At 37.3% G+C, this 23,998-nt stretch overlaps 1 protein-coding gene across 3 annotated transcripts in view; it reads right to left on the reverse strand.

Moving 5' to 3' along the window:
• CRISP2 (cysteine rich secretory protein 2) overlaps window positions 1–21,638 on the reverse strand; it is a 31,385-nt gene extending 9,747 nt beyond the window's left edge. Inside the window, exons 1-9 of one of the 3 annotated variants that reach the window (XM_017881107.1) lie at window positions 21,550–21,638; window positions 20,533–20,636; window positions 19,314–19,350; window positions 17,201–17,275; window positions 8,215–8,331; window positions 7,402–7,489; window positions 5,674–5,819; window positions 5,169–5,266; window positions 3,156–3,244 (exon numbers count right to left, since the gene is read on the reverse strand). In XM_017881107.1, the coding sequence (XP_017736596.1) occupies window positions 3,156–3,244; window positions 5,169–5,266; window positions 5,674–5,819; window positions 7,402–7,489; window positions 8,215–8,331; window positions 17,201–17,266 (604 nt within the window). In that variant the 5' untranslated portion in view covers window positions 17,267–17,275; window positions 19,314–19,350; window positions 20,533–20,636; window positions 21,550–21,638. Of the gene's footprint in view, window positions 1–3,155; window positions 3,245–5,168; window positions 5,267–5,673; window positions 5,820–7,401; window positions 7,490–8,214; window positions 8,332–17,200; window positions 17,276–19,313; window positions 19,351–20,532; window positions 20,637–21,444 lie in introns of all 3 variants that reach the window. The other 2 variants (XM_017881106.1, XM_017881108.1) reach the window with 2 other exon arrangements.
• Window positions 21,639–23,998: the final 2,360 nt, after the last annotated feature.

A 23,998-nucleotide genomic window follows, 5' to 3' on the forward strand; every position in this document is an offset into this window, starting at 1 on the left:
CACCCCCAGAGAGAGAGAGAGAGAGAGAGAGAGAGAGAGAATCTATAAAAATTAAAAAAGTACAAACTATGAAGAAATAGGAGACTATTTTTTTTTTTAGATAGAGTCTAGCTCTGTTGCCCAGGCTGGAGTGCACTGGCATGATCTCGGCTCACTGCAAGCTCTGCCTCCCAGGTTCACGCCATTCTCCTGCCTCAGCCTCCTGAGTAACTGGGACTACAGGTGCCTGCCACCACACCTGGCTAATTTTTTATATTTTTAGTAGTGAGGGGGGTCTCACTGTGTTAGCCAGGATGGTCTTGATCTCCTGACCTCGTGATCTGCCCATCTTAGCCTCCCAAAGTGCTGGGATTACAGGCGTGAGTCACCGCACCCAGCCTAGCACTTCTTTTAAAACAGGTGTTGTAATAATGAATTCCTCCAGAATTTGTCTGAGAGTCCTTATTTCTCTTTTATATCTGAAGAATAGTTTTGTTGGGTGCAATATTTTAGGTAGGTTTTTTAAAATCATTTTTTAGCACTTGTGTAAATTGTCCCCTCTTCCTTCTGGTCTGTAAGGTTTCCACTTAGAAGTCTGCTGATAGGTGTATTGAAACTCTGTTACATGTTATTTGCTTCTTTTCTCTTGTTGCTTTTAGAATTCTCTTTTTTCCTTGACCCTTGAGAATTTTATAATTATATGCCAAGGGGTAGTCTTATTTGGGTTGAATCTGATTAATAAACTTTGGCCTTTCTTTACTGATTATTTCTATCTTTCTGCAGGTTTGGAATGTTTTCTGTTTGTTGTTTCTTTCAATAAGGTTTCTACCCCTTTCTCATTCTTTATTCCCTCTAGAATCCCAATGATTTTTACATTTGTGCTTTTGATGCTGTCTTATTGATCTTGTAGATCAATGAAGAAAGTTCATTCTTTTTCCTTCTCTTTTTCTCCTCTGTATTTTCATATAGCCTGTCTTCAAGCTCACGGATTCTTCTGCTTACTGAATTCTGCTGTTGAGACCATCTAATGTTTTTTTCACTTTATTTATCGTATTTTTCAGCTTCAGGATTTCTGGTTTTTTTTTTTTTTTTTTTTTTTTTTTTTTTTTTTTTTTTTTAGTTTGAGGTTTTTTTTTTTTTTTTTTTTTTTTTTTTTTTAATGTCAATCTCGTTTTCAAATTTCTCTGATAAATTTCTAAATTGTTTCTCTGTGTTTTATTGAAGTTTATTGGGCTTCCTACAAACAGCTACTTTGAATTCCTTATCCTAAAGATTCCACATTTCCATCTTTCAAGGGTTGGTCACTGGTGCTTTACTTAGTTCTTTTGATGAGGTCGTGTTTTCCTGAATGTTCTTGAAACTTGTGGATTACTATCTCAGTATCTAGGCACTAAAGAATTAATTATTCTAGTCTTTTCAGTCTGGGCTTGTTTGTACCTGTTCTTCTTCAGAAGGCCTTCCAAGAATTTAAAGGAGACTAATGAGTCTCCTAAGATGGCAGTTATTTCATTATTAGTGATGTTCTAAACCCAGATTTGCTGCAAACTTGGTTAGGAGAAGGGTAACATGGACAATTCCCTGGATGCCACAGCTGTCACTGTGCTTTGATGCATCTGAAGTCCATGGACTCTCGGACCAGGACAGAACCAGGGCTTGCCCAAGGCCAGCAGCTGTTATGACTTTCCAGCTACTACAATTCATTTTGGGTCTGAGGCCATTTTTGTTAACCAGTGGTACTGAGACTTAAGTCTGTCCCATTGGGGCAGCAGATTCCTTTTTGGTGCTGTGGTGGGTCTAGAGGCTCTATCTACGCATACCAATCTGGATTTAGGAGCTGTGGGTTTCTTACTGGTATGTATTTTGTTGTGGCAGGCCCAGTACTAAATCCAAGGCAGAGTACCCCATGCACTTCCTTCTCCTTCCCCCAAGTGGACAGTGTCTCTCTCCACTCTGTGTTACCTAGGATTTATGAGAGGGGTGATGCAGGCAATCCCATGGACACAGCAGCTGATACCATGACAGATGAATTCCAGACTTGTTAGCAAACTGCATTCAGCAAATGTATAAGTATTCAACTATTTTTCTTATTTATTTATTTATTTATTTATTTATTTATTTATTGAGACACAGTCTTGCTCTGTTGCCCAGGCTGGAGTGCAGTGGCTGCCTCCTAGGTTCAAGCAATTCTCCTGCGTCAGCCTCCCAAGTAGCCAGGACTACAGGTGCCCACACCACACCTGGCTAATTTTTGTCTTTTTAGTAGAGATGGGGTTTCACCATGTTGACCAGGCTAGTCTCGAACTCCTGACCTTGTTATCTGCCCACCTCTGCCTGATTTATAGCTTTGGTATCATTAATATTCTGAAATATAGCTATATAACCGAGTCAGAAAAAAATGCTTAGTAAAGGTGAGTGCATTGAAGAGGTAAAAGTTTCAGTGATTGTGTCAACTTTATTATTCATAATAATTTTAATAAAAGTATCCCAACTACAGAAAGCCAGCAGCTATTTTTACTTATATTCATGGCAATTTATTAAATGAGATATACGATATTTATTTCATTTTCTCCTTTTGCAAAAATATGTGCACAGGTTCTATGAGCCAATATTGCATATAGAGTTTTGTCATAAAAATATACACAAAACAATTATGAAATTACAGGGAAAGTAATCATTTATTAAGGCAAACACTATGATCCTAATTATACTATAAAAAAGGAGTGAGGAAATCAGCATGACAAACACATTGGCACAAATAAACAGTAATATTTGGCATGCCTATCTAGACTGAGCCATAATTTGGTCTCACACCTTAGATTTATACATTTTGATTCTCTTAAAATACCACTTTTGGTACAGTTATACGAACTTGATAATTGAACTATTTACCAAACGGTGTATGGTTAATATTAATGGGCTCTGCAGAGCCACAAAAACACATTGATGATAAATACTCCATTAAGTTACATAGGGCAATATGCTTTTCATTACAAATAATATGTAGCTCCTCCAGTGTGTAAAATGTTTTTTTAAGCATACTTTGTTGAATATTTTTAGGGTTTTTTCATAAATATGTTATTTCAATTCATTACTTTAGGAGATTTGTTAAATTATATAAAGAAAAGAAAATATCAATTATATAATAAATAATAGCAAGCTAAACACTTCAAACTTACTGCACAGTCCTTTGTCACAGTTATCAGGGCAACTGGCACAAGGTGTTCCTTGTTGGTAAGGGGTATTCTTTCTATTCACATTATTACCACTGAAATTTGAAATACATGTCAAATATTTTTCACTTTACTGTTTATACTCTAAGGGCAGTATCAATCATCAAATATATATAAATAGTTATTCAGTGTTTTTAGTATGTTAACAAAACTGAAAAATTACAATTCCCAATGGGTATTTCAGATAACAACCCAAATTAAGAAAATGCTTCACACATGGACATACCTTCTTGACCATAATTTCACAGACTGGGTAACTAAATTTGATGACAAGGGTCTGAAATTTTCAGAGTATATTCAGTGTGGCGACACTATCTTTATCTCCCAGTATATTTAGTCAAATTACTAAGGCAGTGTATCCCAAGGTGCCAATAACGGACAAAACATATCTTGTAGAGGGAGAGGACAAGATCCTAGGAGTAGCAGGAAATTAATATGCAATGTTAAAATATCATTTTCCATTTGAAAAATGGAAAACAAACCCATAGTGTCTCTAACAGAAACTATGAAAAATATACCTCCAGAGTATTTCTTTCTCCCAGATGGAGGTTGCGATTTTTCAGTAGTTAGTGGCGTGTGTGTTTGTAGGAGTGTGCTTAGGAAGGTTTGTGAGTTTCTAGAGGTGGCATGTATGAGATTTTTACATTTACCAAAACAGAATATTAGTTTTTGTTATCCCAGAACTTAGTTAAAAAAAAAAAAAGAAAATATTAAAGAAAAGTTTTGATAAATACTGATCTCCAGGAAATAATAGTTTTGCAATGATTAACCATAAGTTAATGATGATCATTATTCTATTGGCCATTAAATTCATTTAAAAATATGTAGGAGTCTAAATTTTAGTAGACCAAGTGGGCTAAGGACTCAAGGAAATGCAGCTAAATCTGTCTCTTTGCCTAGAATATAGCTGTATGTGTATGAGCTCTTGGAAAATTGTGAAACAGATATAAAAGGATTTTAAAAGTTCTAATTCCCTTGACTTCCCTCATGATCTATTCCAACTGTCACTTCTGACACCTGGCTGCTGATGCCTCCCTCTGAAGGCCAGTCAGTGAGTGTGGATACATCCTCCTAGGGCTTTTCAATTCTCTCTACTTAAATCTTAATAGGTACTTGAAGGAAAATGACTTTGGATGTTATACTTCGCAAACTGGAACCCTATATCATCTTCGTTATCTACAGTCTCGAAACAAATCCTGTAGTTGTGTTCCCCACCGCAGCCTCCAGTGGTAAATAATTTCAAACATTAAATTTTCAATTAACGTATCGTGAATATCTCCTTAAAATATCCATAGGATTTATTGTGGATAACTCTAAACATATTGTTTAATGAAGGAGCATGTTTACTGCTACAAATCAAACTTTACAAGATGGTTAAAGAGCTTTCTGTGAACAATTCTGAGAATCAGAGACTTAAGATATTATCTTTTCTGTATTCTGAAATAAAGATGTCCTGAAAAGCCATTGAAATCCAAATGAATGAATCATTTGCAATGGTAATTGTGAATATGTGTGTGTGTGTGTGTTTTACATAAGCAGAAGTAGGAATATTGGAGCAGAAAGGGCCAAAATCACAATCCATCTTCCATTTGCAATCTCACCAGCACTCTGAAGCATCTATACTCCTAGAGTATGAAATTAGCAAGCCGTGATGATACCAATTCTAGAGAAATACACACTACACATGCTCATAGAGTAACCCTAAGCTGAGGGAAAGCCAGCTGAAAGAAAAGATATTATTCTATTAATGAGGAATGAGAGATTCAGTTTTATAACTGAAACTGAGAAGTTGTTCTCCTCTGAGAAGTTGAAAGTGTCTCAACCTTAAAAAACATTTCCAAACATTTATCCCCTCCCCTTTATTGAGATATGCTTTCATTCTGGTTTAAGATATGAGAATTATTAAAAAATAAATTCCAGATAGAATTATTGCCATTAAACGCTAAACAGTCTACTTACGCAGGACAATATTGGCAAACATAGAAGTATTTTAGAGCATCTTGATTGGGACAATAGGCAATTCCACAGCCTACCTGGTAAGTCGAGTACCAAACAAGCTGCAAATTAACAATGGAATAAATATATAAAAGTACATTAGAGAAGAGGAAAATATTTTAAAATAGTAGCAAATATGAAACTGAAAAATGTTAGTTTTAGTTTATAGACATACACCATACAAATATTTAAATTATTGAACCAAAGTCATAAACTTTAAAAATATTTAATTTTCATGTACATTCATCACTTTAAAATTTATAATGTGGGAACAATACAGAGTATGCTTTCCTACTAAGAGTTTGGCTGACAATGGACAAAAATGACAGCTCTACAGCAGCCAAATTCCAAGACTGTATTCTTCCCACTTGGACTGTTCTCCTAAATTGAACGTTGCAGTGGTCATAATTTGGAGAAGCTTTCCTATTAGAACATTTGTGACATAGGTATTTTCATGCATTCTTTTTACCTGAGTATAATGTCCAACAACTGCATTGGGACTCTTTGGTCCTACACCATAGACAAAATCTAGGCTCTCGTCATACCAGCTTTGGATTGCAGCTGACCAGGAAGTAGGGTCACTTGACATATAGAGATTCTCACCACATTTTGTACCTAAGGGGCATGAGCAAGGTAATAAACATGCAATGGTAAAAGAAATTGACTACACAAACACAAAGATGTTGCCTTTCAAACCCAGGGTCCAGCAGATGCTAACTGTTGATTAATACATAAAGGAGTGCTTCAGTTCCTTATCAGTTATAAGGCCGATAAGAACACTGAACTGCCTAACACACTGAGGCTGGCCTGACCACATAAAACTTTGAGTAGGCTAACACTCTGCTCTTTAAAAATCCTTGCATGCTAAATTTTCCGCGTGTATGCCTTGAGTGTTCCCAGCTTTATATCGTAAGCTTGCTAAAGGCAGTGACCAACTCTTACATTTTGTCTTTTGCTCTAGTAACCCTCAACAGAGATTTTTCAAATATAGGACCCTAAATAAATGTATATGACTTTGCGTGAAATCTGAAAAAAAACTTTATTGTTTGTTTTTTTTTTTTTTGAGACGGAGTCTTGCTCTGTCACCCGGGCTGGAGTGCAGTCGCCGGATCTCAGCTCACTGCAAGCTCCGCCTCCCGGGTTCACGCCATTCTCCTGCCTCAGCCTCCGGAGTAGCTGGGACTACAGGTGCCTGCCACCACGCCCGGGTGATTTTTTGTATTTTTAGTAGAGACGGGGTTTCACCGGGTTAGCCAGGATGGTCTTGATCTCCTGACCTCGTGATCCGCCCGTCTCGGCCTCCCAAAGTGCTGGGATTACAGGCTTGAGCCACCGCGCCCGGCCTATAGTCTGTTTTTAAGAGTCCCAAGAAAGAGAAAACTGACACCAGGAAGGATAACAGTTTTCAAAATTTGTGGATTTTCTCTTAACCAGGAAATCAGATATTACAAGTTGAAATCCTTGTGAGTTTGTCAAGAAGTGCCTTACAGCCCAGAAACACTTCATAAATTATTTGGGCATTTACTAGTTTTTATAATCCTTGATAAGTCTTTTTAAAACTCAAATGTAGCATTCTGTGCATTGTAGGTATCCAGTCCACACAAAATACTTGATTGCCTCATATTAAAATTTTAAAATAATATATTCAAAATATTCATTTTATAGAAATTTTGAATATGATAAATTTAAATCCACTTTATCCACTTTTATCCACTTTAGATCAAAAAAGGAATAATTCATCATAAGTTCAATATATTTTATGGATACAAAAGAACAGATTTCAAAACATCCGACAGCTACATAAATTAACAAAAAGGGCAGTGGGTTAGAAATCAGAAAGCTTGGTTAAAAATTTCTAGTACGACACTGTTTCAGATTATGTTCTTGGGTGAGTCACTTTTCTTTCAAATTCTGGCTTTTCTAATCCTTACACTTACAAAAAGAAAGATGATATAAAATCTGCTGTATTCATGAACTGGTTGCAAGAAGCAAAATTATTTGCATAATGTACACAATAAAAAAACACAACATTGTTCTTATTGTAAATATCCCTCTGTATACAGATACTTTGACTTCAAAAAGATAACAGTATAAGTAACATTTATTTTCAAAGTCTTCTTATTATAGAGCATCCTACAATGCTCTATTATTGTTTTATTCATTTATTTATTCAACAAATATTTACTAATTTACATACTGGTTTTGCGGTCCTCTGGATCACTGTGCTGTAAAGTGCACTTATTTGCCCACCTTTGGGCATTCGCTGTTACCTCTCTGCTCCATTCCTAAACGTCACAAGAAAACAAAATACGCTTAATGATTCAGCCACAATGAAACATACACTTTATAATCTGATTTGTAAATACTTTAAAATTTCTGTAGATGTATTCTCTAATACTACCATTACTAAAATATTTTAAGTGTTTTATCTGTTCTGGTGCCAGTTTACACATGAAGGGTAGTCCATAGGTAATGTATCTAAAAGGCAAAATAAGACAATAATATGTGATTATTTATGATAGCAAAGCAGCCATACCTAGGATATTTATTAATGATGCTAGTGTAAATACTGATAAGCAGGTGAAATATCCTCATTATATTTTAATAGTAATAAGCTGGCCAACGTTATTTCCAATTCCATTTGTTTTCACATGTAGGCCATTGCTTTCGTATCAGAGATACCTGTCTTTCAGGGACTGTGCCCTGGGAAGTGGGCTTTTACTCACAACAGCTGACACCCTGAAGGAAAGGGGATTTCTTGATTTTAAACCAGGAAAGAAAATGAACAAAAAGTGTAATGGTTTAACACTGGATGCCTGAATATTTGACTTCCAGTTCTGCCTTCCAAATTTAATAACCCTGTATAATTGACAGTTTTTTTTAATCATTGTAAAAAAAAAAAAAAGACACAACCTTGTAAACCACAAAGTTCGTAAGAGATGCTAGTGGCCAGCCGTCTGCTCCTGCCACAGCTGGTTCACACCCATCTCCTTACATCACTGCCTCTTACCATCTTTAGCATGTTACTGGCAGGTGGAGAGACTGCTTTCCTTAGTTCATTGTGTTTATTTACAATCTCCCTTTGCACTTGCCCCTGGGTGGTTAACAAAGCAGTAAAAGCGGGATCCTAAAAGAAAATAAAATTAGAATTTAACAATGTTGTAAATTTCATATAATAGTGAATAAGTTAATGCAAGAGAACAAAGTCACTTTAAAAAGTGTAAAATATTTAGTTATCATGTACATATATTAAATATTACAAATATTTAAATATTAAAAGTCAATATTAGTTGTTAAGCATTGTCAGTAAATCTGAGTTGAAGATATAACTTTTAAATAGTAAAGTAGTAGATCAAAATGTTTAAATAGGAAAGTAGTAGATTGAAGCTTTGGGAATTGTGAGTAACTCATGGCATGACAAACTAAAAAACCCTCGGATGCCACAAATGCCGATTTCTGTTTCAAGGGAACTTTTCAAAAAAACAGTTTTGGGGGAACAGGTGGTAATTGCATGACTAAGTTCTTTACTGGTGATGCCTGAGATTTTCGTGCACCCATCACCCAAGCAGTATCCACTGTATCCAACGTGTAGTCTTTTATCCCACGCCCCCCTCCCACCCTTTCTCCCAAGTCCCCAAAGTCCATTGTATCATTATTATTTTTTTTTTTTTCTGAGACGGAGTCTTGCTCTGTCCCCAGGCTGGAGTGCAGTGGCACCATCTCAGCTCACTGCAAGATCCCCTCCCGGGTTCACGCCATTCTCCAGTCTCAGCCTCCCGAGTAGCTGGGACTACAGGCGCCCGCCACCACACTCAGCTATTTTTTTGTATTTTTAGTAGAGACAGGGTTTCACCATGTTAGCCAGGATGGTCTCGATCTCCTGACCTCATGATCCGCCCATATAGGCCTCCCAAAGTGCTGGGGTTGCAGGCGTGAGCCACCGCACCTGGCCTCATTGTATTATTCTTATGCCTGTGCATCCTCATAGTTTAGCTCCCACTTATTAGTGAGGACATATGATATTTAGTTTTTCCATTCCTGAGTTACGTCACTTAGAATAATGGCCCCCCTCCCACCCTTTCTCCCAAGTCCCCAAAGTCCATTGTATCATTATTATTTTTTTTTTTTTTCTGAGACGGAGTCTTGCTCTGTCCCCCAGGCTGGAGTGCAGTGGCACCATCTCAGCTCACTGCAAGATCCCCCTCCCGGGTTCACGCCATTCTCCAGTCTCAGCCTCCCGAGTAGCTGGGACTACAGGCGCCCGCCACCACACTCAGCTATTTTTTTGTATTTTAGTAGAGACAGGGTTTCACCATGTTAGCCAGGATGGTCTCGATCTCCTGACCTCATGATCCGCCCATATAGGCCTCCCAAAGTGCTGGGGTTGCAGGCGTGAGCCACCGCACCTGGCCTCATTGTATTATTCTTATGCCTGTGCATCCTCATAGTTTAGCTCCCACTTATTAGTGAGGACATATGATATTTAGTTTTTCCATTCCTGAGTTACGTCACTTAGAATAATGGTCTCCAACTCCATCCAGGTTGCTGCAAATGCCATTATTTCATTTCTTTTTATGGTTGAGCAGTATTACATGGTGTGTATACACACACACACACACACATGGTATGTATATATAGGTATACATTATATATTATATATAATATATATTATATATATACATATATATCACATTTTCTTTATCCACTCATTGACTAATGGGCATTCGGGCTGGTTCCATATTTTTGCAATTGTGAATTGTACTGCTATAAACATGAGTGTGCAGGTGTCTTTTTTTCATATAATGAGTTCTTTTCCTCTGAGTAGACACTCAGCAGTGAAATTGCTGGATCAAATGGTAGAATTACATTTAGTTCTTTAAGGAATTTCTATACTGTTTTCCATAGTGCTTGTAGTAGCTTACATTCCCATCAGCAGTATAAAAGTGTTCCCTTTTCCATATCCACACCAATATCTATTATTTTTTAAATTAAATTATGGCCATTCTTTTAGGGATAAGGTGTTAGCTTCATTGTGGTTTCGATTTGCATTTCCCTGGTAATTAATGATGTTAAGCAGCTTTCCATATGTTGGTCAGCCATTTTTCTATTTTATTTTGAGAATTGTCCACTCATGCCCTTAGCCCACTTTTTGATGGGATTCTGATTTGAGTTCCTTGTAGATTCTGGATATTAGTCCTTAGCTGGATAAATAATTTGTGAAGATTTTCTCCCATTCTGTGGGGTTTCTGTTTTTTTCTTTTTTTCTTTTTTTGAAACGGAGTCTCGCTCTGTTGCCCAGGCTGGAGTGCAGTGGCCAGATCTCAGCTCACTGCAAGCTCCGCCTCCCGGGTTTATGCCATTCTCCTGCCTCAGCCTCCCGAGTAGCTGGGACTACAGGCACTCGCCACCTCGCCCGGCTAGGTTTTTTTCGTATTTTTTAGTAGAGACGGGGTTTCACCGTGTTAGCCAGGATGGTCTCGATCTCCTGACCTCGTGATCCACCGGCCTCGGCCTCCCAAAGTGCTGGGATTACAGGCATGAGCCACCGCGCCCGGCCCCCGGGGTTTCTGTTTACTCTGCTGATTATTTGTTTTGCCGTGCAGAAGCTTTTTAGTTTAATTAAGTCCCATGTTTTATCTTTGTTTTATTGCATTTGCTTTTGGGTTCTTGGTCATAAGACATTTGCCTTGGTCTTAGACATTTGCCTAAGTCGATGTCTAAAAGAGTTTTTCTGATGTTATCTTCTAGAGTTTACATGGTTTGGTCTTAGATTTAAGTACTTGATCCATCTTGAGTTGATTTTTATATAAGGTGAGAGATGAAGATTCAGTTTCATTCTTCTACATGGATCTTGCCAATTATCCCACCACCATTTGTTGAATAAGGTGTCCTTTTCCCACTTTTTGTTTTTGTTTGCTTTGTTTAAGGTCAGTTGGCTGTAAGTATTTGACCTTATTTCTGAGTTCTCTACTCTGTTCCACTGGTTTATGTGCCTATTTTTATACAGTACTATGCTGTTTTGGTGACTATAGCCTTGTAGTATAGTTTGAAGTGGGGTTATGTGATGCTTCCAGACTTGTTATTTTTGTTTTGTTTTGCTTTGTCTATGCAGGCTCTTTTTTGGCTCCATATCAATTTTAGGATTGTATTTTCTAGTTCTGTGACAAATGATGATGGTGTTTTGATGGGAATTACATGGAATTTGTAGATTGTTTTTGGCAATATGGTCATTTTTACAATGTTGATTTTATCCATCCATGAGCATGGGATGTGTTTCCATTTGTTTGTGTCATTTATAATTTCTTTCAGCAGTGTTCTGCAGTTTTCTTGTAGAGGTCTTCCACCTCCTTGGTTAGGTATGTTCCTAAGTATTTTATTGTTTTTTCAGCTGTTGTAAAAGGTATTGAGTTCTTGATTTGATTCTCATCTTGGTCGCTGTTGGTGTATAGCAGTACCACTGATTTGTGTACATTGATAGCTAAAGATAGGACCCCAATCTGTTCTGGCTTATAGGGTTTCTGCAGAAAAATCTGCAGTTAATCTGGTAGGTTTTCCTTTGTAGGTTACCTGATGCTTTTGCCTCACAGCTCTTAATATTCTTTTCTTGATCTTGACTTCAGATAACCTGATGACTATGTGCCCAGGTCATGATCTTTTTATGATGAATTTCCCAGGAGTTCTTTGAGCTTCTTGTATTTGAATGTGTAGGTCTCCAGCGAGGCCAGGAAAGTTTTCCTCAATTATTTCCCTCAAATAAGTTTTGCAAACTTTTAGATTTCTCTTCGTCCCTAGGAACATCAATTATTCTTAGCTTTGGTCACTTAACATAATCCCAAAACTTCTTGGAGGCTTTGTTCATTTTCTTTTTATCATTTTTTTTTTTGTCTTTGTTAGAATTCAAAAGCCAAATCTTGAAGCTCTGAAATTCTTTCTTCCACTTGTTATATTCTATTGTTGAAACTTTCCAGTATTTTTTGCATTTCTCTAAGTGTGTTTCATTTCCAGGAGTTGTGATTGTTTTTTATTTGTGATATTTATTTTTCTGGAAATTTTTTCATTCATACTTGCATTACTTTTTAAATTTCTTTGAGTTGGTTTTCACCTTTCTCTCGTTCCTCCTCGAGAAGCTTAATAATTAACCTTCTGAATTCTTTTTCCAGCAATTCAGAGATTTCTTCTTGGTTTCAATCCATTTCTGGTGAGCCAGTATGATCTTTTGGGGGATGTTATAGAACATTGTTTTGTCATATTACCAGAATTGTAATCAGGTAGACTTCTCATCAGGTAGACTATGTCCAAGGAAGGATCTGTGGCTCAAGGGCTGCTGTTCAGGTACTTTTGCCTTGAACCCTTGATGTGGTACTCTCCCCGTTCCCCTAGAGATGGGGCTTCCTGAGAGCCAGACTGCAGTGATTGTTATTGCTCTTCTGGGTCTAGCCACCCATCAGAGCTACTGGACTCCAGGCTGGTACTGGAGAGTGCCCGCAGACAGTCCTGTGATGTGATCCATCTTCAGGTCTCTCAGCCACAGACACTGACACCTGCTCCAGTGGAGGTAGCAGGGGAGTGAAGTGGACTCCGAGAGTCCTTGGTTGTAGTTTTGTTTAGTGCACTGGTTTTCTTGAATGTTGGTTATGCTAATAATGAAGTTGTCATGTGGACAATCTCAGGACCTCTGGTTAGCCAGGATTGTTACAGGCAGTGGAATTAACTGTTGTTTTCTCCTTCCTTGGGGTAGAGTTGTTCTGTTATGAGTTGTTGTAACAGCCTGAGTTGGTTTCAAGACAGCATAAGCTGTGGTAGTATGGGGGGATACAAGTTTGCCCTAAGGTCTACTGGATAAATATTCAGGTTTTTCAGGTGATGGACAGGGCCATAGAGCTCCCATGAGTTTATGTCTTTTGTCTTTGGCTACCAGGTTGGGTAGAGAAAGACCATCATGTGTGGGCAGGATTAGGGATACCTGAACTCCGACTCTCCTTGGTGGTGGTTTCCTGCAGCCACTGTGGAAGGTGGGGATGTGGTTCTCAGGCCAAAGGAGTTATGTTCCAAGAGGGCTATGGCTGCCTCTGCTGCTTCATACAGGTCACCAGGGAAGGGGTGGAAAGCCAGCAGTGACAGGCTTCACTAAGCTCCTACTCAGCCAGCAAGGTCAGTCTCACCCCTGCTGTGCTCCCTCAACAGCCAATAGAGCTGAATTTATATCCAGGCCTCTGTTGTGCAAGGCTGAGATCTTGGTCCAGGCTACAAGCCTCCCCAAGGAGACAGTAAGCAGGGCTTTCAGGCCTTTCCCCACTTCCTACCTGCTGCACCTTCTGTACTCATATCTGTACTTCCCATTCACAATCCAAGATCTGCCCAGAAAAATTTGTACTTGGTCAAAATTATTACAAAGTTCAGCTGGAAGTCTCCTCCCTGTGTCCCTTCACTAATTCCACTGGCTTCCCTCCTTGAGGATCTCTGTGAGATAAAGTCAGAAATTGCTTCCCTGGGCTTCTGTGGGGACTGGGATTGCCTACAGGGCTCTTCTCACTGCTTCTTCTTCTTTTTTATTTTGCATGGCTCTCTAAATTCGTTTCAGCTTTAAGTAAGGTTAAATCCTTCTCCCATGATCTGGATTTTCAGCTTCCTCAGTGAGGATGTGTGTTTAGAGGCAGACTTTCTTCCCTCACGCTTTGGGCACTCACAGTGTTTCAGTGAACTCACAGAGTTTGTAGTGGCAAGCCACTTCTTTCAAAGGGTCTGTGAGTTCTTTCAGTTTTCCTGCCATGCCCCTGCAGTGGTTCTTGGTGCAAAAGTTCATGATGTGAATCTCCACATATTGTTCTGTTTATCCACATATTGTTCTGCTTATCCACATATTGTTCTGTTTATCCACATATTGTTCTGTTTATCCAAGTGGCAACTGCAAGTTAGTCATGCCTCCTATCTGCCATTTCCCCCAGCAAGGGAACTTTTAATAGGATTTGTATAGACATATGAATAATAATATTTTATAACTACAAGCATGCAAATTTAAAACCTTGAGATATATTCATTCACATTTGATCAGGCTGCAAGGTAGGGTAAAGCTGGAGCCCATGATTCATCCTAAATTTTATGGGGCAGTTTTCCTTGACATGGTATCTGCCTTTAAGGAAAAATGTTTAGGCCCAGTTGAAGTGCATGTCTACATTCAGTACTATAGTAAAACCATTATACCTATTATGTAGCAAATTTTATGGGTTGCATAAAAGATAACTTTGTAATACTAAAAAAAAAAATTAAAGCAATTTGGAGGGATCAAATCTATCTATTGCTGACTTTGTTCCTTTTAGTAACAGAAACATAACTGATAAAGTATTAAATTGGGCCCTAATATGTTTGGTTTATCTTTGTGGTTGTATATTTGTCTGTGTGTGTGGTATGGGGCCTGCTAAGCCTGGAGGTAAAATAGGGTCTGAAAATTGCTGGATCAAGGTCCAAGCAATTTGATGACCTAAATTTACACACAAGTATGATGTTATATAGGTATGAGCAAGATGTTGAAGTATAAGTCTAAAAGGAACAGGGCCACTTAAAGATTTTTTTCTGACACCTTGGAATAAGTTATCCTCCTCTCCTCCCATACTGAGTTCCCTTAAGGCTCTCATAATTCTTACACCATAGGTCTGAGCACATTATTGCCATTATCTACTATATATGAATTTCTCTTTCCTGCTTTTATGTTCCTAACAACAGGGACTGATAGCGGATGCCATTGTACCAATAAATATGGCAAAGTTATTGACTCATAAGTTAGAAAAGATGTGCATATAAAATATCAGTAGAAGCAGATTTCTGCATCACATAAAAGCATAAAATATCATCCCTGGATATTTCCTCTTGACCTAAAAAAATCTGGTTATGGTGGTTTCATTTCAAAACACATAAAAAGTTAATTTCTAAATTATTTCCTGCTTCTCACACCTTCTTGCTTTGTAGATAAAATTGTACTGAAAAAGAGATGTACTTTTAAATGTGTTCATAAAGCTATTACCTGACTAGAAACATTAAACATATTGAGAATAAAATAAATATGGTATCTATCCTTAAAGAGTTTATATTGAATAGGTGACATAAGTAAAAATTACAATACACATGATAACAAAACTGATCTTAGGGATCTACAAGATAGAGAGGAAGGAGGGATCAATTCTTTGAAGTCAGGGAAAGCTTCATAAAATGTGATTCTGGGGTTTTGAAAGATGAACAGAGTTTTCTAGGCATTTTGAAAACATCAGAAAATCATACTGGGCAGAGTGTTTATAGAGCATCTGATTTCAAACATGTAGTGGTGCCAAAACAAAATGACATCTCACTTTTAATAATTTAAAATGAAGACCAGGAGATGAGTCAGAGAGGTTAAAGGGGATTGGAAAGGGGTATGAAAGAAAATCTTTCGGTGAAAGAAATGAAAAGAACAGCAAATTATTTGAATGAGGTCCTAGGTGATGAATAAATTACCTGCACATTGATAATTTAATTACAGTAATACAATGACTCTATTTCTGAATGCCAAATGAAGTTTGAACTGAGTGTCAGAGTCCTCCAGTCTGAAAAGTCCTAGTGAGTCTAGTGTGCACGGAGTTAATGGAAGATGTGACAACGAACAGCAATGCCAAAGCTGTTTCAGAGGCTTCCTGGCTAGGAGATACACACTGTATGTGAACACTGCACATTTTATCATTGAAGATTGCTGATCATAATATAGGGTCAATTCAACAAAGTAGCATATTAGAAATAACTCTAGGATCTGAATTCAAAATCCTCTTGGCCCTTCACATACTAACTCTATGATCACTACTAAACAAACCACTAAGACCTTTAGAGTTGGGGTTTTTGTTTTCTTAATTAAAAATATAAATCTAATTATTATTATACCCTAACTATAAAAATTAAATGTGCTAATATAGTGGAGAAGTTGTGTTAATTTAATATTATGTGAGTATATTGTTAATTTTGTATGGGGATCTCATTAAAAAGAAATAAAATTAAGGAAATCAGAAAATAGATTGGGGTAAGAGAACTATCATCAATTTTCTAACTCCACAGACCAGTGATATTTATTAGAAAAATAATTTAAGCATGATATGCCATTTTAATTTTTAAGTGATATTAATTTAAATAATATATTTTATTTGTAATGAGTTAGGTGGTAGTCTCCAAAAAGATATGTCCATGTCCTTATGCTCAGAAACTGTGAATGCGATCTTATTTGGAAAAAGTCTTTGCAGATGTAATTAAGTTAAGGATCTCAGGATGAGATAATCCCTGATTATCCAGTTGTCCCTGAATGTAATGACAAGTGCCTCTATAAGAGACACACAGAGAGGAGAAGATAATGTAAAGATGGAGGCAGAGATTGGAGTGATGCAGCCACAAGCCAAGGAATGCCAAGCAGTGAGAGAAGCCACCAGAAGGTGGAGAAAAGCGTGAAACAGATCCCTCCCTCTTAGATCCTCCAGAAGGAGCTCAGCCCAGTAGATAATTTTATTTTAGATTTCTGGCCTCCATAACTGTGAGAGAATAAGTTTTTGCTGTTATAAGCCACTTAGCTTGTGGTAATTTGTTGCAACCAACCTAAGTTCCTAATATATTATTTAACTGAATATCTAAAATATTATCATTTCGTCGTGGAGGCAATATAAAAAATTGAGATATTTTCTTCTTTCTTTGTTCTAAATGTTTGACATCTGGTGAGTTTCTTACCATCAGAGTACATCTTGCCTGTTCAAACCTCATTTCATGTGTTCAATAGTCACATGTGACAGGTGGCTAGCATACACATGCAGAACACATACAGCATAGCCTTGGCCTTTCATCTCAATAATTGTGTTCAGTGGTCTGAGAACTCTGAGAGAACCAGTGGAAACTCTGACATACCAAACTCTCTTCCCCTCCTTTACTTTCAAAATAGCCTGCCATAGCACAAAGTTGCTGGATAGCTCTGAAAAGATTTTCCATTTTAACCTTACCTTTCCTTCTGCAGGTAAAGATGGAAGCAGCACCATAACCAGAAACAACACCGGTAGTAAAGCCATTGCTGAAAACTAAGTCAGGAAAAACAAAGGTCTGCATTGAAATAAGTAGTTTAAAAACTTCTAAGAGGGAGAATATCAATATAATCTCGATTATTTCAAAGGAACTGTGATTTCCAGATTCGTTAAGAATGGAACAAAAGAAGAATTGCCGTATGGTACCAGTAGAATCATAATGAGGCCAACCTTGTCTCTGGTAGTGACAATAAAAAAATAAGCTGAAGAACTCTACTGATGCCCTTGAGGTACATCTATAAAAGATAGACACATACTCCCTTCTTTCTGCCTACTTCTGCTATCCTTACGCCATCAAAAAGAAAACAGATTCCTGAATAATTATAGTACTGACATTCATTCTTCATCTCAATTTTTGGAGAAAAGTTTATTTTCAATATGTACCATCTTTCAATTGGCTATTCTATATGAAAAGTATAATGGTTTGTCCTTTTATTTATACCAGACTCTAAGATAACAAGGTTGTGATTACACAGATATGGTTGTACAAATGCTTTATTAGTTATTTCCCTAATGGAGTAACTAGAAGTTATATCTATTTTCTTCCTTACACTTGTGAATATTTTCAAATTTCTCTGTATAGAAAAAATACAATTAATGCATTGAAAATATAGCTTGTTCAAGTTTACTCAATGCATTATTTTGTACGAAGATTGTTTCATATTTTCATTATCTCCTAAAAAGATACTCAGAATTTTGTTACCCATGTTGTCCTTTCTCAATATGTCAAAAAGTCCTACATCCTTTAGATGAAGCAACAAGACCACTTAGTTTTAGAAACACTCACCTTTCTGCCACTAGACATATAAATTGTTTACTTTTGTAAATTAGAGTTATGCTCCCTAGATTTGTTGCATGTGTGTGGGATTTGCACTCCCAAATTCTTGGAAGGAAAGAAAATTCCAAACAATTTATCTGTGATACTTCTCAGGCTTCACTTACTGTAAATAGTGTATCATTGATACTTGTTCCATCCATTGCCTTTATCCTCAATGGTATGCAAAAAAGGGATGAGGGGTGAACAATTATTGATGGTTTGTGGAAAATGATGTATAATTTCACTCCCATACCTTACTGGGTATTACTATTTGTATTGTATGGATGATGCAATTAAGGCTTAAGACAGTTAATTAACCTGTGCCAATGCATAGGTAATGTCAGAAATTAGTCTTCATCCAATTATGACTTCAAAGTCAATGACTTTGAAAGAGATATTGACTCATTGAAAGAGACACAGTTTTAACTGGGAAAAGGCAGACATTGTTGCAGCACAATGGAGACCCTCTATTTTTACTTTAATAATTCCCTTAATACATAACTGTGTATGTTAATAGTAAAATCATTAATATGCCAGCTTATACGATATGCTTAAACAGTCATACTTTTCCATTTTCCTATTAAAGGTAGTTCTACTATAATTGTTTAAAGTCACAAACATGAGAATTAATTCCATTACTTATTTTTAGAAAAAAAATGTAAAAAATTTTTATATATCAAATTTTGGGGGGTATGATACTGCTGTAATTTACCTTCTTAACTGCAAAAGAATAAAATTAACTTGAGGTCATTCTCAATACAAATTTATCAAAGTTTTGAAAATCATGAATAGGCCAGGCACAGTGGCTCATTCCTGCAATCCTAACATTTTGGGAGACTGAGGTGACAGCACATAACTTGAGTCCAGGAGTTCAAGATTAGCCTGGAAAACATAGTGAGACCTCACATCTACTAAAAACAAACAAACAAAAACAAAACATAATGAGCTGGGCATGGTGGCAAGTGCCTGTATTCCTCGCTACTCAGGAGTCTGAGGTGGGATGATCACTTGAGCCCAGAAGTTCGAAGCAGCAGTGAACTATGATCACAGCACTTCATTCCAGCCTGGGAGACAGAAAGAGACCCTGTCTCTAAAACAAACAAACAAAAAGTGAAAGATAAAATCATGAGCAAACTCACTAATCGTTTTACCCTTGACAACATAAAAATGATTGGCATGATAAAATATTCACATTAAAATAAATGAATTATCACTTACTGTTGGTTTTCTGAGCAAGATGAAATATCTGCTTTATCTTTAGAAAGAAAGAAGGTGGAAGGTTTAGAGCAACATATATATCACACATATTCCTGTTTTGGCAAACTCTGGTTTTGTTAAATAAATCTAAGTCAACAAAGTTCTGAAATAGTATTTTTCATACCAGTAGCCTCAAACTTCCTTGCCAGTTGTCTGATAATGCTTTTGACATTATTTGCTTCCCGCATAGTTTTTAACATGAGTAAGTAAATCATGCCCTCCCTTTTAATCAGTCCTCCCTTCTCCTTAGGCACACTATAATCTGGATGTGGCCTTTTTGGACTGGTATTTCTATACTGACAACCCAAGACAGGTTAATTACTGTGAAGGTTACCAGGATTCTGCTTTATAGTTGAACTCTTATAGTTCAGCTGTCTGTGATTTTTACTTTCTAGTTATCAACTACCTGTGCCTTATTGGTTACAGGTGCAGTCTTTGGAAACCATCAGGTCTGGGAAATCTATGCCAAACTTCAGTTTTTTTCTTACGTAAAATGTAGATTTTTATATCACAGGTTTTTGCTTTGAAGACTGGAAGGGACAATGTATGTAACACCTCTAATACAATAAATACATTATGCATATAATACAAATAAATGGAAATTATCCATGTTTTTATTATCCTTTGCAATGCCTGCTAGATTGCTGAGCACATAAGATCTTTCTGTAAACATATGCTGTTTGATTGAATTGCTAATTTCTAAGGGTTTAAGAGACATGTATTTCCTTCTAGGTGTTATAGGAAAAACAAATCAGTATAATCTAATTCGAGATTCATATGTTCAAGGCCTGGTTCTATTAGAGACCTTCTGGCTAAGTTTAGGAAAATGCTCTAACATCTGGGCTGCTGTATCGTCATCAGTTCATTGAAAGCAATACACAGAAGCCTGAAGATTTCTGCATAGCTCAATCACCCATTGTTTGCATCTGATGACCCAGAATTGTATAATAGGCCATGATGCCATATTCTTCTCTTTGCTGCTCTTCTCTCCCATACCCTCAACCATCTAACCTATAATCATCTTCATTGCATCAATGAAAGCAATGTCACTGTTGGTGAGAGTATATTCAAGTAAAAATATTTTTTTTCTATTCCGTATAGTTACATTTTATTTCTTTAAACCCACATTGATATATAGTTGAAAAGTTGGCTACCATTTTTTTTTTTCCTTGCTACTTACTAATGGTGAAGTACTGTGCTCTTTCTTGCAGGTGTTTTAAGATCAGGATGACATGGTTTTCCTAGAGTGTCTCTAGGAGGGCCATGATGTATAATTTTATAGCCCTAGAACAAGGAAACAAAATATTTACAAAATATTTAAAATAAAGATGTGAAAAATACGCTTATAGATGGTGTCTATAATCTTTGTCACAAACTTCAATTTTGACTCAATTGTTTAGTATTGTTTCTGATACTTTACTTTATTTATTTGATCTCACCGTTAAGACCATATTGTCCTTCTGAGGTCAGATTGTATTTCAGCGTCCTGATATTTCCTTCAAACACTAACAAAAAAGTGGACTTCTTGAAGTTCAGTAACTACTAGTTGGCTAACTTGCCTGGAAAATTGCAACCTATTTTCAAGACTCCCAACCCCTTATCTAGGACTTCAATCCATTCTTTAAAAGATCATTTCCATAAGCAGTGTCCCACATGGTAAGTATTAACTATGTGGAGTTGGGGGTAACAGCTTTATCTCTTTTTTTTTTTTTTTTTTTTTAATTCTGGAAGCCAATAGATAATATAAAGTCCAGCAGAGTCAATAACCCCAATTCTAATTGTTATTACAATTTCTAATACCCGTACATTCAAAACATCTATTAGAAACTAAGAGTCTTAATTTGACTTCGTAAAAATCAGATTTAGAGATGGCTTCAGGCTTCTACTATGATTCAGTGGGTCTTTTATACTTAGAATGATTTATCTTTTAAGGTAGGTAAAGAGTTTCAATAGACTAAACATAGAGAAGCATGTTGAAAGTTGTGGTAGGTCGGTGCTGAGCAACAAAATTGAACTCTCAGTCTGCCCGACATCAGCTATGTGCCCTCCAGGTGCCGGCAGAGGAGCGAAGGAGGATCAGAAGCCCCCTCACCTCAACGATGGTTCTTTCCCCTGTGCTTCACCACACCTCCCCGTCCCTAGCCATTTCTAGTCTACAATCTGGGTCTTATATTTACCCTGGCTCCAGAGCACAGACCTTCCGGCAGTTGGGCCGGAGCGTTGGCGGCTGCTGCGCGCCTCCCTCACCGCGATTGTGCACTTGCCAGGCGCCGCGTGTGGGCGACGTCACCGGGCTTTATGCTTTCATCGCCGCTACCCGCCTACGTGGGCTGCTCTCCTCCTATCGCCTCCCCGCCCCCACTACGGAGAAAACCCTGCCCGTTTTCCCTTGGGAAAAGCGGAGTTCTCTTTTTCTCATTACCACCAGTTGATGAGGAAAGAAAATGTCTGTTCGCATACCTGCGCCATAGTAGGAGGAGGAGGGAGGCCATATAAGGATTCGGATTGCCCAGTGGGTGGCTTGAAAAAGGAGGTGTTCGCATTCAGACAAGAATGCCTGAATTAATGTAGTTCAATTTAAAGAGAGAATTAGGAGTCCGCAGCTGCTTAAGTTTGCTATGTGCTGCCAGTATCATGCCAACCGCGCACTCCGGTTACACAGGTTGTCAGTTTCAGGCTCTCTCATAAACACTTCATGTTCTTGCCCCTCTTTCCCCGTTGGCAACAGTTTTATGGTGAGAAAATTCACCAAGAGTAACAGGAACAACTCTTATGAAAATACTCAGAATTCCTGACCCAAGGCTACTGGCTCCAAGTTTAGCAGATGTATCAAGCATTGGTTAAAGACATGTTGCCTCTCTCAGAAGGCAGATGAGTAATAGGTGCATTTTCTCCTATTCACTGTTGTTTTCAAAGGGAAAAGGAGTGAATTAGCTTATGACCTAGAGGAAGAAGGTTGGGTCAAAAGATGTCAAACCAAGGATTAATATCCGTCATACCTTGGTTCTCTGTAAGCCACGCAATAAGAAGCTTGAGATTTCACCAACTCTGGAAACTCACTTGGGCACAACTGAAACTATAACAAACTTGGTGCTCAGTGCCATTTTTCTTTGGCAGTGTTACAATGTAATTTCAAGGGATCAGCACACAGACATTGTTTTAGTTTTCTTTTGCTGCTTATTTCAGTTCATGCAGCACTGACAAAAATTTTGGAATTTAGACTGCTTAACTCCTATATCTACATCCAATCAAAGTTCATTTCTGACAGTTTGCCTTTCTAAATATTTATGAAATCTAGTCCTCAATCGGTCTCTCACTTGTATGTTCATGTTTTCACCATATCTTGCCTAAGTTATTAATTGGACATTTCAAATACCTATATGCACAAAATCTCTGCCTACCTGTTTGTTCTTTCTAGTGCCAAACAATTCATTCTCAGCTCTATAATAGTCTATCATTTACTATGAATATCTTATTTTTCATTTTTGGAGAAGAGCCATTCCTGTAATTATTACTTGTTCCCAATCTTCACATTGATGATATCAGAATGAGAGCAACTTGAGTGCTGTGGTGCCAGAAATTGTTGGTGAACAAAAATTTCAGAAATTGGCTACGTCTCTCTTGATTATTGCTGTATCTCCAAAACCTAGCACAATACCAAATATAGGTGGTAGTTTGTAAATATTTGTTAAATGACTAAATATTGACCTGACATAGATTCTTAGAAAATACAGAAAAAAGGACATAAAATCTCTTTTTTCTAAGACTCATAGTACTATGAGAGAAAGGAGTATGTATATGAATAAGTAAAGAATACTATTAGGCATTTGTAGTTTAATGCTAAATAGGGCAACCAAAAATATATACAGTAATTGAGAGTTCGGTGAGTTGATATGATCTGGGTAAAACCTAGGAAAGTTTTGACATCTGAACTGTTGTTGAATAATGCATATGGCTTGATTTGAAGGGAGAAAGAGTTGGAAGAGCAAAAGCAGATAAATCATTACATCATGAGGCATATTCAAGACAGGAAGATAGACTGTTGAAAAGGTTGGGGAAACTTTGTATAGAAGTCTAAAGAGATGTGCTTTTCTGTATAACATAGGAAAGTAATTTCATTGATGTTTTGGAGGGTTGGGAAATTATTTGATCAAAATACTATTTCATAAAAGCCACCTGATCTCACTGCATGGGGTGATTTGCAGAGCTGACAAATTAATGGCAGGAAAAATAAGTGTGGTGACAATTCCCCAGATTAATTTTGTAGTAGTAGAAATGGGACAAAAGGGTGGAATATGAAGAGATTTTTTAAAAGTGTTGATAGATTTTGGCTGAATAGAGAAGTATCTGTGCAGCTGCTGGCACTTGTGGCCTATGGAGAAATACATCCAATGAAGATTATAGAGGTTTAGCTGTAGAGGATAAATGAAGAGATTGCTTAATTAAGTAAGCAGACTCTTTAGCTCATTTTTTGATCTATTTAATTTTAGGTGGTTTGGTTTATGGGTAACCTGGGTAAAGAGCATACTCCAAACTCTTGGTATTATCCTCCTGATAGTCATAATACTAGTTTCCCTGGTACACTGCATTCTCTCAAAGGTTTTAAATGCTTGCATGCAGCCATTGCTTGAATGTCAAATGGTCTC

This window comes from Rhinopithecus bieti, unplaced genomic scaffold (assembly GCF_001698545.2).
Source record: "Rhinopithecus bieti isolate Rb0 unplaced genomic scaffold, ASM169854v2 scaffold_12605, whole genome shotgun sequence".
Lineage (NCBI taxonomy): Eukaryota > Metazoa > Chordata > Mammalia > Primates > Cercopithecidae > Rhinopithecus > Rhinopithecus bieti.